At 34.1% G+C, this 13,954-nt stretch overlaps 2 protein-coding genes across 3 annotated transcripts; both read left to right on the top strand.

The window, feature by feature from the left end:
• The first annotated feature begins 398 nt into the window (after window positions 1–398).
• On the top strand, window positions 399–4,507 carry LOC105763534 (probable ribosome biogenesis protein RLP24). Of its 2 annotated transcripts, XM_012581774.2 has the most exons (7): window positions 399–565; window positions 665–883; window positions 1,433–1,500; window positions 3,130–3,242; window positions 3,672–3,785; window positions 3,886–4,022; window positions 4,115–4,507. In XM_012581774.2, the coding sequence occupies exons 2-7, from the start codon at window positions 756–758 to the stop codon at window positions 4,287–4,289; spliced, it is 735 nt and encodes a 244-aa protein (XP_012437228.1). In that variant the 5' UTR covers window positions 399–565; window positions 665–755; the 3' UTR covers window positions 4,290–4,507. The 2 variants fall into 2 exon arrangements, with proteins under 2 accessions (XP_012437228.1, XP_052480877.1); XM_052624917.1 differs by lacking the exons at window positions 399–565; window positions 665–883; window positions 1,433–1,500 and adding an exon at window positions 2,782–2,800.
• Window positions 4,508–7,052: 2,545 nt separating this feature from the next.
• On the top strand, window positions 7,053–13,339 carry LOC105762061 (uncharacterized). Its single transcript, XM_052625220.1, is given in 15 exon segments — window positions 7,053–7,549; window positions 7,679–7,771; window positions 8,221–8,386; window positions 8,690–8,916; window positions 9,303–9,389; window positions 9,483–9,622; window positions 9,895–9,975; window positions 10,073–10,137; window positions 10,470–10,633; window positions 10,924–11,054; window positions 11,143–11,241; window positions 11,842–11,932; window positions 11,934–12,087; window positions 12,456–12,551; window positions 12,681–13,339. Coding segments are annotated over 15 exon segments (2,274 nt in total). The 5' UTR covers window positions 7,053–7,381; the 3' UTR covers window positions 13,193–13,339.
• Window positions 13,340–13,954: the final 615 nt, after the last annotated feature.

Raw genomic sequence — 13,954 nt, forward strand, 5'->3', positions numbered from 1 at the left:
AATAAAAAAAATTTAACAAATAAATAAATAAAATCACTAAAAATAAGCATTAGCGGCGCTTTTCAGAAAACGCCGCTAAAAATGAGCATTAGTGGCGTTTTTAGAAAAGTGCCGCAAAAAAACTAGGCCCAACGACGTTGTTTTATTGAGTTTTTGAGGCTTTAACGGCGTTTTTAAAAAAGCGCCACAAATGCTCTATTTTTAGTGGCGTTTTTGAAAAAGCGCCACAAATACTAATATTTATTCTAAACCATTTGATATATAAGCAATAACGGCGTTTTTTTTAAAACGCCACAAAATTTATTTTTCTTAAAAAAAAATTGGCGCTGCTTTTTTTCCCCAAATTTCCCCCTAAAACCCAAAAACTAAAAAATCCCAAATTCGCGCTGATTTGTTCACAAAATCCCAATCGAAAAAATTTGGAGGAGCAGAACGACGCGCTGCGATTCCTCCCTCTGCGATTCGATTGTTAGCTTCTCCCACTCTATTTTCACAGCGGATGCACTGTTCTCAGCTCGTTAAATCTAATGGAAAGCGATTGTTTCTCATCGACACTTTAGCTTTGGTAAATTACAATGATTCCTTCTTTTGTTTTAGAAACTGTACTTTTGTTTGATTTTTGGAATCTTGAAAATATCTGAAGACATGGTGCTTATACTTATAGGTTAGGAGATCAGAGGCGGAAGGTGTGCCTTCGAAGCAAGCCGAGGCAATAACAGCAGCCATGACTGAAATTTTGAATGACAGCTTAGAAAATGTGTCTCTTTCAGTTGTTTCCAATACTACTTGCTCAATTCCTTCCCTTCCATTTCAATGAAAAAGAATTCAACCATGGTTTACCATTCTATTTATTTAGAAAAAAAAAAAAGACAGAGGAAATCAGGTATATTTAATTGTTTAATTTGGGTTACAAACTTTATCTGTTTTTTATATGTTTATCTCACAAATTTTCTTTTATCTGCTTTTTACATGTTTATCTCACAAAGTTCGGTTTATCAATTGTTTTACCTTCACTTTTTTAATGTGTTTCATGTGTTTATCGGCTAATTTTGCTTCTATTTATTATTATTTCCACTGAGAACAAAACTTGAGGGATTCATTTATTTATTATTATTATTATTTGATTCATTGCACTGTGATCTTTGGATGGAAAACAAGTTTAATCAGGGTGGCTTAGTGGTAAGGTTTAATGGTTGCCCGTGAGATTGAATTATTTATGATTAATTCATATATTTTTTTACCAGACATCGTAGCGGGTTGTATGGTAAATATGGAACTGTTGGTTTTCTTTTGGTACATATCTATCGTTATTTAATAAAAATGATGAAATTCAATTCTTATTTTGTTCTTCCCAAACTTTTATCATTTTCTTTTGTAATTGTTCTTCCCAGATTTGTTTATATTCTGATATGTAATTTGGGGTCTTTTACAGGATGCTGAAGAGTGTTGGACCCAACTTTTATACACCCTTTCTCAGTCTCTTCGATCAGCTGGTTCTAGGTAGGTTTCTTGTTATTTGTCATTTAGATATACTGAGTTATACTTACTGGCAAAATTTGAGCAAGTCCATGGTGCCTTTAACAACTGAAACAACTGAAACAGTTTGAAGCTGTTGCTTTTGGTTTATCAAACTTTTTCTTCAAAATTAGGGATCTCTTATTTGGAGCAGTGTTACCTTGCATAGTTCTTTTGCCACTGCAATGCTTCTCTAGCATATATATTTCTAATTTAGCAGCAAACATCTCTTTTAGAAAAAAATTCTAATCTCTCGCTGTCTTTTTTTTTTCTTTCTATAGTGAAAATATAGATACTGTAAAGGACCTTATTGGTATTGACCTTGCAAGCAGGTAGATATCTACAGATTTGATAGTCATTTTTTTTCTTTTTAATAATGATGACATTACCTAGTTAGACAATTTATATATGCTGATGCCATTTTCTATAACTGTTGAAGAATTGTTGCTGCTATTCAAATTTTCAAATACCACTAGTGCCGTTCATGTAAGAAATACATGTAAAAGTATATCATCTTTATACCGAGGGAAAAGATAAAGAATTTCAAATTTCAACTAGTCTAAACAAGCAAAACCAGAACATCCTTCTACTTATGCCTACATTGATATAGTTTATGCAGTTTTTAAGTTCAAATCTGTATTCCTTTTTGTCCTAGCCACTGTTCCATGCAGTTTTCGTTACAAATTAATGATTCATCCTTCTGTAGCTTCATTGGCTTCCAAATGAAGAATACTATTTCTAATCGTTAACGCATTTATTGTTAACATGAGTTAATAATATTTCTGTATTTTAGGTGTTTGGTTGATGAGAAAATATAAGAAAATTTGGTAAAAGATTTTTTATGAGAAAAAAATTATAAATTTATAATTGTTAACTAGTAGAAAAAAAAATTTATAATTGTTAACTAGTAGATTGAGCTAGGTAATGGTGGTGGTGCTAATTTGCCTGCAATTAAAGAGAAGTTTGGTCAGTACATGGTGAGTAGGTGCTCCACCTTTACGGCGCAAACATGTTTACAATGCATGTAAGAAATAATTTGCTACTCTTTTCCTTATCTTTGTATGTTCTACAGTGTATCTCCTATTTTAATTTCATCTAAAGCTGTCATTTAATTTGCATTATAGAGACCAAATGTTCGATTCTTTTGTTATTATACATTAATGAATAATTGGTTTATTGACTACTCTAAGCTTGTCAGATTGGGATGCAGTGAATAGGATTAATGATTATTTGTTTATATAGGAGCTAGAAGGGATTGTGTGTTGGCTATTGTAGCTAGTTTGCGGTAAGAAATGACTCCTATTTCTATTTTATGGTACCTGGAATGGTTTAATACTTCACCGTCTATAATATTTCACTTGGGTAAAATAATTAGGTGGAATTTCTTTATTAGGGTTTTTATGTCTCGTCTATGCTTGATAATTTCTGACGAATAAACTTGAAAACCTGATGAATTGAATGTAAGGAAGTATCATATGCTTCAGGTTATATATGATTCTCTTTTCATGCTAATGTCAACTTATGCAATTTAAGATTGTGATACCCCCTTAAATTTTGCTAATTAGTCTCTTTATGAAATGATTTCTGATATTGTCAATGTTATTTTCTGTTTAGGAAATTGTGTTTTGTTAGTTAATTTAAGAAGAATGAGATTAGAGAAGTGCTGGTTTTGTTCCTCCACTGTATATCCGGGGCATGGTATTAAATTTGTTCGCAACGATGCCAAGGTAGGAGTTTCTTTCTTACTTTTACATGTATTCAAAGGTTATATTACTTTATTGCTCTTAAAGGTTCTTCGCTTTTGTTTGTTTCTGTTTAGTTATTATCCATATTGGCTTATCATGCTACACATTTGGTTTGATTCTATGGAGTTGGCCTTTGGTTTGTCCAGAAGTCGCCTTTCTGTCTTTCTCATCCATTTTTTAGTTACTCTCGTTGCAGTATTTTTCTTTTTTGTTGCATTTCTCTATGTAGTGGCCTAAAATTTGATACTTGGTATGTGTTTATGCTTGGCAGTGTTCAGATACATGCAGTTTTCAGCAACATTTATGCCAGATTGAGGGCATCAATTAAAATAATTTATAGTACTATGTTCCCTACATGTCATTCGTGCTGTTTGCATTGATTTTAATTTCTGATGGTCCAAACATTTGCAGATTTTCCGTTTCTGTAGATCGAAATGCCACAAGAACTTCAAGATGAAGAGGAATCCCTGTAAAGTAAAATGGACCAAGGCCTATAGGCGTTTGCATGGAAAGGACATGACACAGGTGATAGACCTAAGGCATTGATTTTGGACTTTTTATTGCATTATTACAATGCTTATACCAAAACACTGCATGATTTCTATTTCTTTTCTTTTTGCACCAGGATTCAACATTTGAGTTTGAGAGAAAACGTAATAGGCCGGAGAGATATGATAGAAACCTTGCAGAGAATACTCTGAAGGCCATTAAAAAGATTGATAAAATCAGATCAGACAGGGCATCTGACCACATCAAAAACAGGTTGGTTTGTGGTGCTTTCAGTTCCCATTGAAAGATATTATAACATGCACTTTAGTAAATAATAACCCTTCCATTTTTAAATCTTTTTCCAGGCTTAAGACAGGCAAAGTCCAGAGGCAGAAAGAAGCAAGGAAGCAATTGGAGCTGGGCATTCACTTGGTCAAAGCTTCGCTCGCACTTGCACAAGATTCATCTCTTTGTCTTCCAAAAATCAAAGTCAATGTGTCCCAAGCACAGACAGAAGAGAATCAGCCCATGGAAGAGTGAAATTGGTTCTGCTGTTCCTCGGCTTGGTATTTTTGTCCACCAAAATCTTATGCATGCAACTCGTGGCTTAAGTTATCAAGAGGTTTTTTATGTTGTGTCTAGCGGTCCAGAATTTTGATTAGCATGTTCAAATGTTATTGTTTTGAGTAGCATATTTTGTAGTCACTAATTATGGAAAAGTCATTAAAAACGGATTATCTTTGTTTTTCCCTTTTAAATGTGGTGTTGAATATCTAGACTGATAATTTCTGGGGATAGTCTAAGAATCTTAAATTTTATAGAAAGCCAATAAAGTGCTTGCTGGACGAAATGTGGTGATTAATTGAATTGCAAGGTCATACATGCCGTTAATTTTTTAATAGCTGATAAATGAGTATGACATAGTGCTCATAAATTTTCTAAGAAGGATGTCTTTAGATGAATGGAATTGTTTGATAGCTTGAGGTTATAAATCTTTGTATTGATTTTTCTCAACAATCTGAAGCCTGTCATACTTAGCAAATTTTTCTGTGAGAATGGGTGTTTAAGAATTGTGAATTGTCTTGAAATATATGCGGTTGTGATGGTTGATATATTATCAAGCATGCAATATATATCACTGTCATGACAGGTTTTTATAGGAAATATTTGAAATCGGTACGAATTTATATTCCTGTTACATGGAAATATATATTTAGCTTTAAAGTTAAAATTTTAATAGAAATTTTAATTTAATTAATATTTTTATCCTTAAAAACAAAACAAAACATAATATAATAATTATCATACAAATAAATATTATTTAATTAAAATATTTTTTCAAAAGCCATGTTTTAGCGGCGTTTGTTAAAAAGCGCCGCTAAAACTCATCTTCATTGTGGCGTTTGTTGTTTAAGCGTCGCTAAAGGTTGTGGTCTTTAGCGGCGTTTTTGGGAAAAGCGTCGCTAAAGGTCAGGGTCTTTAGCAGCGTTTGTCGAAAAAGCGTCGCTAAAAGTCATCGTCTTTAGCGGCGTTTGTGGGAAAGCGCCGCTAAAGTTAGCGACGCTGTCATTAGCGGCGTTTTTTGCGACGCTTCTCAAAGCGCCGCAAATTCTTTTAGCGGCGCTAAAAAACGCCGCTAAAAGCCTGTTTTGGTGTAGTGAGTGAAAGTTGACAATCATGAGAGTCGACTTTCAGTCTATAAATACTCAATTATTTTCTCTCTTTTCTTTTTTTCAACCAAAATCCTCTCAAACCCTTAAATTTTTTTTCTTTTTTTAGGAAAGAAATGGTTGATTTAAGGTTTAAAATAAAACATATAGCAAAAGATGCCGCCAATATGGTAAAATTGGCAAGTAAATTATTTTTTTTGTAGAAATGTTTTTAAGATTTTGTGAAATTAAATATTAACAATTTTTTTTTGTAAAATTCTAAACAGTGACACGACCAAGTTGTTCATGCTCAACATAGTATAAAATTACTGAAGTCACTTGTCGTCTTGTTAGAAAAATGGATGGCGAAAACACATTCATTACAGTTTCACGTGGGGAAGTGACTATAATACTAGAGGATGTCGCTTAATCGAAGCTAGTAGCATCAACGTGGAGCACAAGTACCATCATTTGTTGGGTGTCATCCCGTTTAAGGATAAGGACAAGAAGAATTAGATGACAATTGTGTGAAATGCACATGATTTGAGAGGTTTATCAAACTAGCCCCTTCACAATTTGCAACTGTGGAGGAGATGAATCAATCTATAAAAGCTTAGATGTTTTGGATGTTAAGAGGAATTTTGTTGCCAAACAAGACTAGCAATAAGGTCCATGTATCTTCCTCACTAGAGTTTTCTTGGATGATCAATCGATTCAATTGGGGTTTAGCGAATTTGATGTATTTGTATCGGGTGCTCCATAAGGCGACTTGAGAATTGATTGATGAGATAAATGGTTGTTGGCTGCTTCTGCAAACATGGGCATGGATAAAGATAACATGGTTAGGGCCCATCTCTTCCTAATCATGAGAGTTCCCTCTAAATAGAAGGTAAAAGTATAATTATGTACAATATCTTAAGGTGTATTCAATTATCAATATTTATAATCACCTATTGCATTAAATATTTAAACAAACTTAGGGGTTGTTTGGATCATACACATTATTGAAAGGACTTTATTTGGACGTGATGAGAAATCAATCAACAAGTCGATGAAGAGGTATGTTGATGTATATTTATATTCATTGCAATTTATTATTACTGTTAATAAATATAATTGTTTATATATTGTATAAGGATCTCGACATTCATAGGTGTTGAGGTATTGCGATCATTTCAAAATAATTACATTGATTCCAATAGGATGTGAAAAACTTGATCAAGTAGAAAAATCTCAACAAACTCCATACCTATAAATATCGAGATAGTATTCTGAAAATCTAACTACATATATTATAAAAAATAATATAAAAAACCACATAAAAGGATAATTTTTTTTGAACAATTATATTACAAGTTCTGATCATATATGCTAGCCCCTCCTCAACCCATAAATAAGAGAATAATGCGTTTTAACCCATTAAAACCCACGTCCTCCTGCATTAACAATAATACCCATGCCAATTGAGCTAAAACTTAGGGGCAAAAGAATAAGTTTTTTAAAAATAAAATAATAACATCAATTGGCAACAGTTTAAAAATATGAAACATCTTTGATTCTATCCCTTATCGGATTTTTAAATCTCTATCGGATCATGTCTTGTCCTCATTTTTCCTTTTCATTTATAAAGCCCAAAATTTTCCCCAATCACGAAAATCAGCCCATCTAAAGGTTAATTAAATCTCCCAAGCCTAAAGCAACGTTAGTCCCAAAACGCCTTGCCCCACACCGCACGAAATCCCGCACGAAGCGTTGAGCACAATACAAAGCAACCACCGCGACCGACCGTGATAGATAGAAAGAAGCAACCACCATGACTGGTTGTGATTTTTGCCCCACACCGCACGAAATCCCGCACGAAGCGTTGAGCACAATACAAAGCAACCACCGCGACCGACCGTGATAGATAGAAAGAAGCAACCACCATGACTGGTTGTGATTTCAATAGAAGAAAATCCGTGGAAGAGGAAAAGGCAAGGGGATATGTGGGTATTTTACTTGATCTCGCTGCCTTTAACCTTAGGGATGGTTATTCTCACCTTGAGGTACTTCGTTGGCCCGGATGTCCCTCGTTACGTCCTCTTCACCGTCGAATACGCTTGGTTCTGTTCTCTTTCCATTATCATCCTCGTCCCCGCGGATATCTGAACGGTAATTCTTTGTTCTTTTTAATTCCGTTCGGAAATGTACTTTATTTGTTGGATCTATCTTTCTTTCTTTTTTAATATTGTAATAAGTTAGGCTAGACAAATTAAAAATAATAATGTTAACTTAGTGCAGACGATATCGAACCCAGATAATGATATTGAAAATGGAGGAATCTCGTTTTTTTAGAGTTGGTCTTATTGGGGTACTTTTCTCCTTACATGGTACGTTTCATTCTTCATTGAATTTCGCACTAGTTTATTTGGTTTCTCTATTGATGGATGCCTTTTTTGTTGAACTAAAATTCACGGGGATATGCCATTTAGAGTATTCTAGATCAATTTTCTTTAGTGGCACAATTGATTGTAGTTCCTGTAAATGAACTTTCTTAATTCTTTCGGGATGGATATAGGTTTTCAAGTTTTTAGATTCTACTTTATAAGCTAAGGTTAAAATAATTCAAAGGTGGTGCACTGTATTCATATTGTTGTGATTTATTACAACTTTTTCATGTGGGCTTGAAATGACAATTACTGGTGGTTGTACTTATCCATTTGTTGTATTTTCATTTATGTTAAGTTGTGGGATTATTTTGTTGGGAATAGAGATGATTCTTCTATATGGTTTTGCAGATTGTGGTGCATTTCCTCATATAATTAAATTATGTTATAAGCAAGGTTGTGGTGCCCCTTATTCAGGGTTTTGAAGATGCTGGAGACTTCTCTGTGACTGAAAGATTGAAGACTAGTGTGCGTGTCAATTTAGTCTTCTATTCAGTCGTGGGTTCTATTGGCCTTGTAGGACTTATTCTCCTCATCTTGATGAATAGGAACTGGTTCGCTTGTCTTTCTTTACTTATTGTTACTTTTCTTCGTTTTATTATAGTCCTTCTGATATGTTCTTGGATGCTTATTAAGGTTTGAATTACATTTGAAATTGTATCATGTTTTTATATCTTCTCTTAAGACTTTGGATTTCTTTTCATCCCTGTTCATATTCTATTTGCTGAAATTTCTTTTCTAGATCAGATATGTTGCATGCAGATGTTTTTGAAGTGATAGATTATATAAAGTATAGAAAAGTGGGCGTTAGAAACTTTCCCTTTCTTGTCAACTGACACATTCTTATTTTCTGTTACTTGATAAGTTTATGTTGACGGGAGTGTTGGGATCCTTGGTTTAGCAATGGCTTTGTCGAATACTTTTGGGCTTGTTATAGGTGCATTTCTTCTTGGTTTTGGTTTTAGTGAAGTTCCAAAGACCCTTTGGAGAAAGGCAGATTGGACCATCTGGCAAAAAGTTCTTTCTCATAAAATTGCTAAAATGACTGTGAAGCTTGATGAAACTCATCAAGAACTTTCAAATGCTATTGTGGTATTTGTTGGCCCCATTAAAGTTTTAAAATATCTTTCCCATATGATGCACACCTGCCTTCATTCAAATAATTTATGCATATATATTTATATATATATATTGTGTGTGTATCATTGTAGAATAATGTGTGGCTCTAAAACATGCGCATATTAGTGTCAGGATCTCACTGTAATTCAGTCTCAACCATACGCGTGTACACGGTCGTGATAAGAGGACATGTATATTTGTTCAATTTTAGATTTTTGTAAATGAAACATTTGAAGTTTCCTCATGCTTTCAGCAATCAGTTTATCAACATTCCAATTTTTCCTCAGAGGTTAAACATTCTTTGATTATTCAAAGTTAATCCTTATGTTTTTTGTCTAACTGGTTATTTCTTACATCAGGTTGCCCAAGCAACATCCAATCAGATGTCCAAGCGTGATCCTTTGAGACCATACATGGATGTTATTGATAATATGTTAGCTCAAATGGTATCTCTTTGCATTTTTTCACAAACATTTCTATGAACAAGGTTCGCTTTTTTGGAATGTTACATGACTTTATGTATCCCAAATTTTCTCCAGTTTAGGGAAGACCTGTCTTTTAAGCCACAAGGTGGTCTGCTAGGAGAAAACGATATGGACTATGATTCAGATGAGAAATCTATGGCAACACTCAGGCGTCATCTTCGGCTAGCTCGAGAAGAGTATTATTGGTATAAAAGGTAAAATGAACGTTGATTTTAGACTTTAAGCATGTTATTAATCCAGAGCATTTACTTGGTTCTAAGTTGTAAATCATCTTCAAACTGTTTTAAATGTGCTTGGGAAGTGGTGATATTGATTGTCCTCTCTTTCTTATAAACCTTAGTTGATGTATCGTGGGACGAACTTCTGTTCTTAATTCCTAGACTGAATAGGGTGCATAGAGACTTCAATCTAGCAGTGTATTTGAAGCATTTGCTTTTTTGTATCTTACACATGTTTGGTTTTGCAGTGAGTACATGACTTATGTTATAGAGGCCCTTCAGCTTGAAGATACAGTAAAAAACTACGAACGTCGCAATTCAACTGGATGGTGTCCTTCTAACCTTGTTGTCTTCTTTTGTTCTAGATTTTTTATGTTCTAGCTGTGTTTCCTGAACCTTTATTGTTCGTATATGATGTCATTTCAGGAAATATGTTTCAAGTTTCACATCTGGTCGCTTTGGGAAAATGGGAATGCTCTTGGATAAAATGGGTAATTGGAGCTCTCTTGCTTTTATATTCTAGAATCAGTAGTTGCCTTGTTTCATTATTCTTTGTTTTTTTTTTGTTTTTGTTTTGGGAAGACCCAAAAACTTTGTTCTTTTTGGAGCTCTCTGTGTGTGTGTGTTCTCATTAAAGTTTTGCCATCGATCTTTCTGTTGAACTTGTCGCAACCAGTCTCTGATAGACGGGGACCATTGTGATCCTCCAATAGTTTCAGGTCCTTTAAGGATGGATATAATGGCTTTTGTATCCTTAAGGACAAGATGTTTTATAAGAGGCTTTAATCTGCTATGCTTGAACTAAGTAGTGTTCCTTTTGCAGAATTTATTTGGCTATGCATCCTAAGGAAACAACTAAGGAAGGTCTTGGCTATTGTACTTGGAAACATGTCTGCAACGATTCTCCTAGCTGAGGCTACACTTTTACACCTATCTATTTTCTCTATCCTTATATATTCAGTAAAGAAGCAGGAGGTGCTTGTACAAGTAAAATTTTTGTATTTTTCTTGTGTAATTTCATAGAGATATTGTAATCTTGGTTCTATTTTTTGATTGGGCAAGAAATGCTAGGTCTCTTAAAATGTTAATTTGACATTCTATCGTCCTTAATCTTCTTTCTTGCCTTCTATACGTTTCCACTTCAAAATTACCTCACCTTTGCATGGAGTTGCCATTGACATCATATCTCCATTTTATATGCCCCCTATATATAACTTATTCTCTTCTGCACTATCCTCTTCTTTCCCTACTTTTCTGGTAATTACTTCTTCTTCCAGGTCTTTTGTTTTATACCTCTGATGTATATCTGCATCTACACATATTACTCTTTATTCGAGATAGGAATGTTAATGTTTTACTCATTAACACCATGGCGGACTAGCTCAGTCAGCTTGCTCATGATATGTTCGTAAGCTGTTCCTTGGAGATCTATTGTTTTTTATTTTTACTTTATTTTTTCTTTTGAAATTCAGTTTACTCATTAACAACTCTACTAGGATGGTTGCTCGATATGCTCCTCCGATTTCATACAACTTTCTCAATCTTATTAACTGTGGTGGTAAAAAAACCATATTCGAGAAGGTAATTCTCCTATAGCATTCACCGGTTATCTGTATGTCTAGTGACTCTAATGCTTATGGCTTGGCCCTCTTGATTGCAAGATTGGCATCTTACATATGATCTGTAATAGGCAAACTAATTGAAGTGATAACGACATAAAAGTATCTTCTTAATTTGTTTCAAAATGTTAAAACCTTTTTTGGTTTATAGGGGAAAATAAAAGTGTTAGCGTGCTCTAGTTTGATTAGCTGAACTTTCATTATACGCCATGCTGCACCTCGGCTTTCAGTCACTTCATGAGTGGACACTTATTCGGTATACTTTGGAATTTCTGTAAAGAGATCATGATACTTGTTTGTAATATCAATGCAATTTTAGTAAAGCAGCTTTTGGTTCCCAGTGTTCTTTTTCTGTTTCTTGTCTACTGTATGTTTTTATGAGTTTTGTGTCTGATCTAAAACTTGTCTAAACCTCCAGTTTCTAAATTTTGCTGGCACAATATACTGCATTGTATCATATTTGGTCCTATCTTTTTGTTTTGTTTTTATTTTTACTATGCTCAAAACCTGGAACCTAGGTGCTTTACCATCAAATTGGGAGTGTGTGCTAAGTTTCATCATTCTCTTGGCATAACTCTTGATAGTTATATTTGAACTTCTTGTTACAGCGATGGGGAACATTGACGATGCTGTCCCTTTTTTTGGAGAAGGATTCAACCATATTTATCCCACTTATCATGGTTGTATATACTTTGTTAGTTGCTAGCAATTTCTTTGATCGTGTAGTTGGTTTTTTTGGGAATTGGAAGAGACTGCGATTTCAAACTGACGCTGATGATATGGATGGATTTGATTCCTCGGGATTAATTATCCTACAAAAGGGTAAGGAACCCAATGCTCCATTCTTCTCAACCATCTATATAAATACTCTTCAATTTCTAAATTAGTTGCTCAGAACTAAGAAATGAAGTTTAAGAAGTGTATTTGACATTTGCATGATATTACCTATCAGTTACTAGCTATTGGTTGTGCCTTTTCTATTTATGTGACACGTTATGACTGTAAAACATAAAGATAGTAAAATAGATAATTACTGCTATGAATCTGGTAATAACAAAAAGAAGTATTATTGTGGTAAAATAGTAGCATTGATTTATGAATTCTGCAAATATCTATTGTCTTGGTTTAAATTCCTTGCTAAGAATTATTTAGAAATATGATGAGGATTTAATAAGTTGCCTTCTTTACAGAACGATCTTGGCTCGAACAAGGATGCAAGGTTGGTGAACAAGTTATCCCATTGGCAAGGAATTTCAATGGTGCTGATATCGAGTCTGGATATGACAGTACGTAACCGATCTGAAAAGAATCTGTCAATTTACTTTATTGTATGGCAACTAATAGAAGTTGCTATGAATCATATATAGAAAGAATCTCTCTTTTTCATCTAAAACCTATAGTTAAATGATGTTCAGTTTGTGATTCAAAGTGAACTGCTCAGGATTCTACGGTTGTTGAAATGAAGGCAACAACTTCAGCCACCAATGGTGTGAAGGGATCTCCGTTAAGAACTTCGAAAGAAGAGACCCATAAATATGGCACAAGCAGAGAAGCCATCAGCCATAAGTATACTGTGATGATAAAAGAACAGGGTCAACATGTATCAAATCAGAAAACAGTGCAGAATAACATAATCACCGAATCTCATTCTGGTAACTAGAAGGGATTGCCATCCTCTAGATTGGCCACAACATGACGATCGATGAAATCTGGTTTTCAAAGTATTAAAGCAAGCATTGAGGCTAAAAGGTTTCTTCCCCTACGCCAGAATCAGGAAGTCAAACTTATCGTCCTCCATTTGAGCTCATCTAATTCAGAGTCCCTAGATGAGATATTCCAGAGATTGAAACGACCATCTGTAGACCATAGTGATGAGGACGAAAACGAGAATGGGGCAGAAATGAAGGTAACAGTTTCTACAAGATGATGGAATTCATATGGAGAAATATGGTTTGTCGGCTCTTCAAAGTTGCAGATATAATTGGTGATACGAAATGTACAGAATATATTAGCTCTTTGAATTTTGTTGCGGTCCCGTTAGATTCGAGGGAAGAAGTTTTTGCTGCATTTCGGGACTCGGCACAATTAAAATGGCAGCAGTTGAAAATTATTCCCTATGATTTTCAAGAAATGTGGTTTTTTTTTTGTAAAGAAAAATTTTGTAATTTGATAACCGGGGAGTCAACGGCTAAAGCCCTGGTAAAAGGTCTTGATCAACTGTTCAAATTTGTTACTTTTACAGATTTACTTTTTGGGTCATTAAAATTAACATGAAGCTATAAATTTTTAATTTGTAAATTTGAGTATCAATAATTGGATTAGTTTTTATCCATTGTTAGTGGAGTTATCATAAATTCACTAATAAAGATTAAGAAATAGCTATATATTTATTTTCTTATAACTAGATTTTATCCACTGGTGAACAAATAAACGGCAAATAAGGCCTATAGTTCAATTTTTTTAATTAAGGTTTTATGTTGGTTTCAAATTTAATTAGGGATATAGGTTGATTTAATTGAAAAACTTGTCCAGTTGGACACCCTTCTCTCTCTTAGGGTTAGGGTTTTAATTTTATTAGGGTTAGGGTTTTGGTTTAGGGCTTTTTAAGGTTTACGGTATTTTGAAAGTGTTAAGGGTTTTAGACTGAAATGACAGAAATTCTTAGGTAGTTTTGCAGGGTTGGGGATGT

Source organism: Gossypium raimondii, chromosome 12 (assembly GCF_025698545.1).
Source record: "Gossypium raimondii isolate GPD5lz chromosome 12, ASM2569854v1, whole genome shotgun sequence".
In the NCBI taxonomy this organism is placed as follows: domain Eukaryota; kingdom Viridiplantae; phylum Streptophyta; class Magnoliopsida; order Malvales; family Malvaceae; genus Gossypium; species Gossypium raimondii.

What these genes read in the sequence shown, in the direction of transcription:
- LOC105763534 (XM_012581774.2), top strand. Translation starts at nt 756, where the DNA reads ATGTGTCTCTTTCAGTTGTTTCCAATACTACTTGCTCAATTCCTTCCC. An exon ending in AAAAAGACAGAGGAAATCAG is followed by an intron (nt 884 to 1,432) that starts GTATATTTAATT and finishes GGTCTTTTACAG; the next exon opens with GATGCTGAAGAGTGTTGGAC. An exon ending in TTGTTCGCAACGATGCCAAG is followed by an intron (nt 3,243 to 3,671) that starts GTAGGAGTTTCT and finishes AAACATTTGCAG; the next exon opens with ATTTTCCGTTTCTGTAGATC.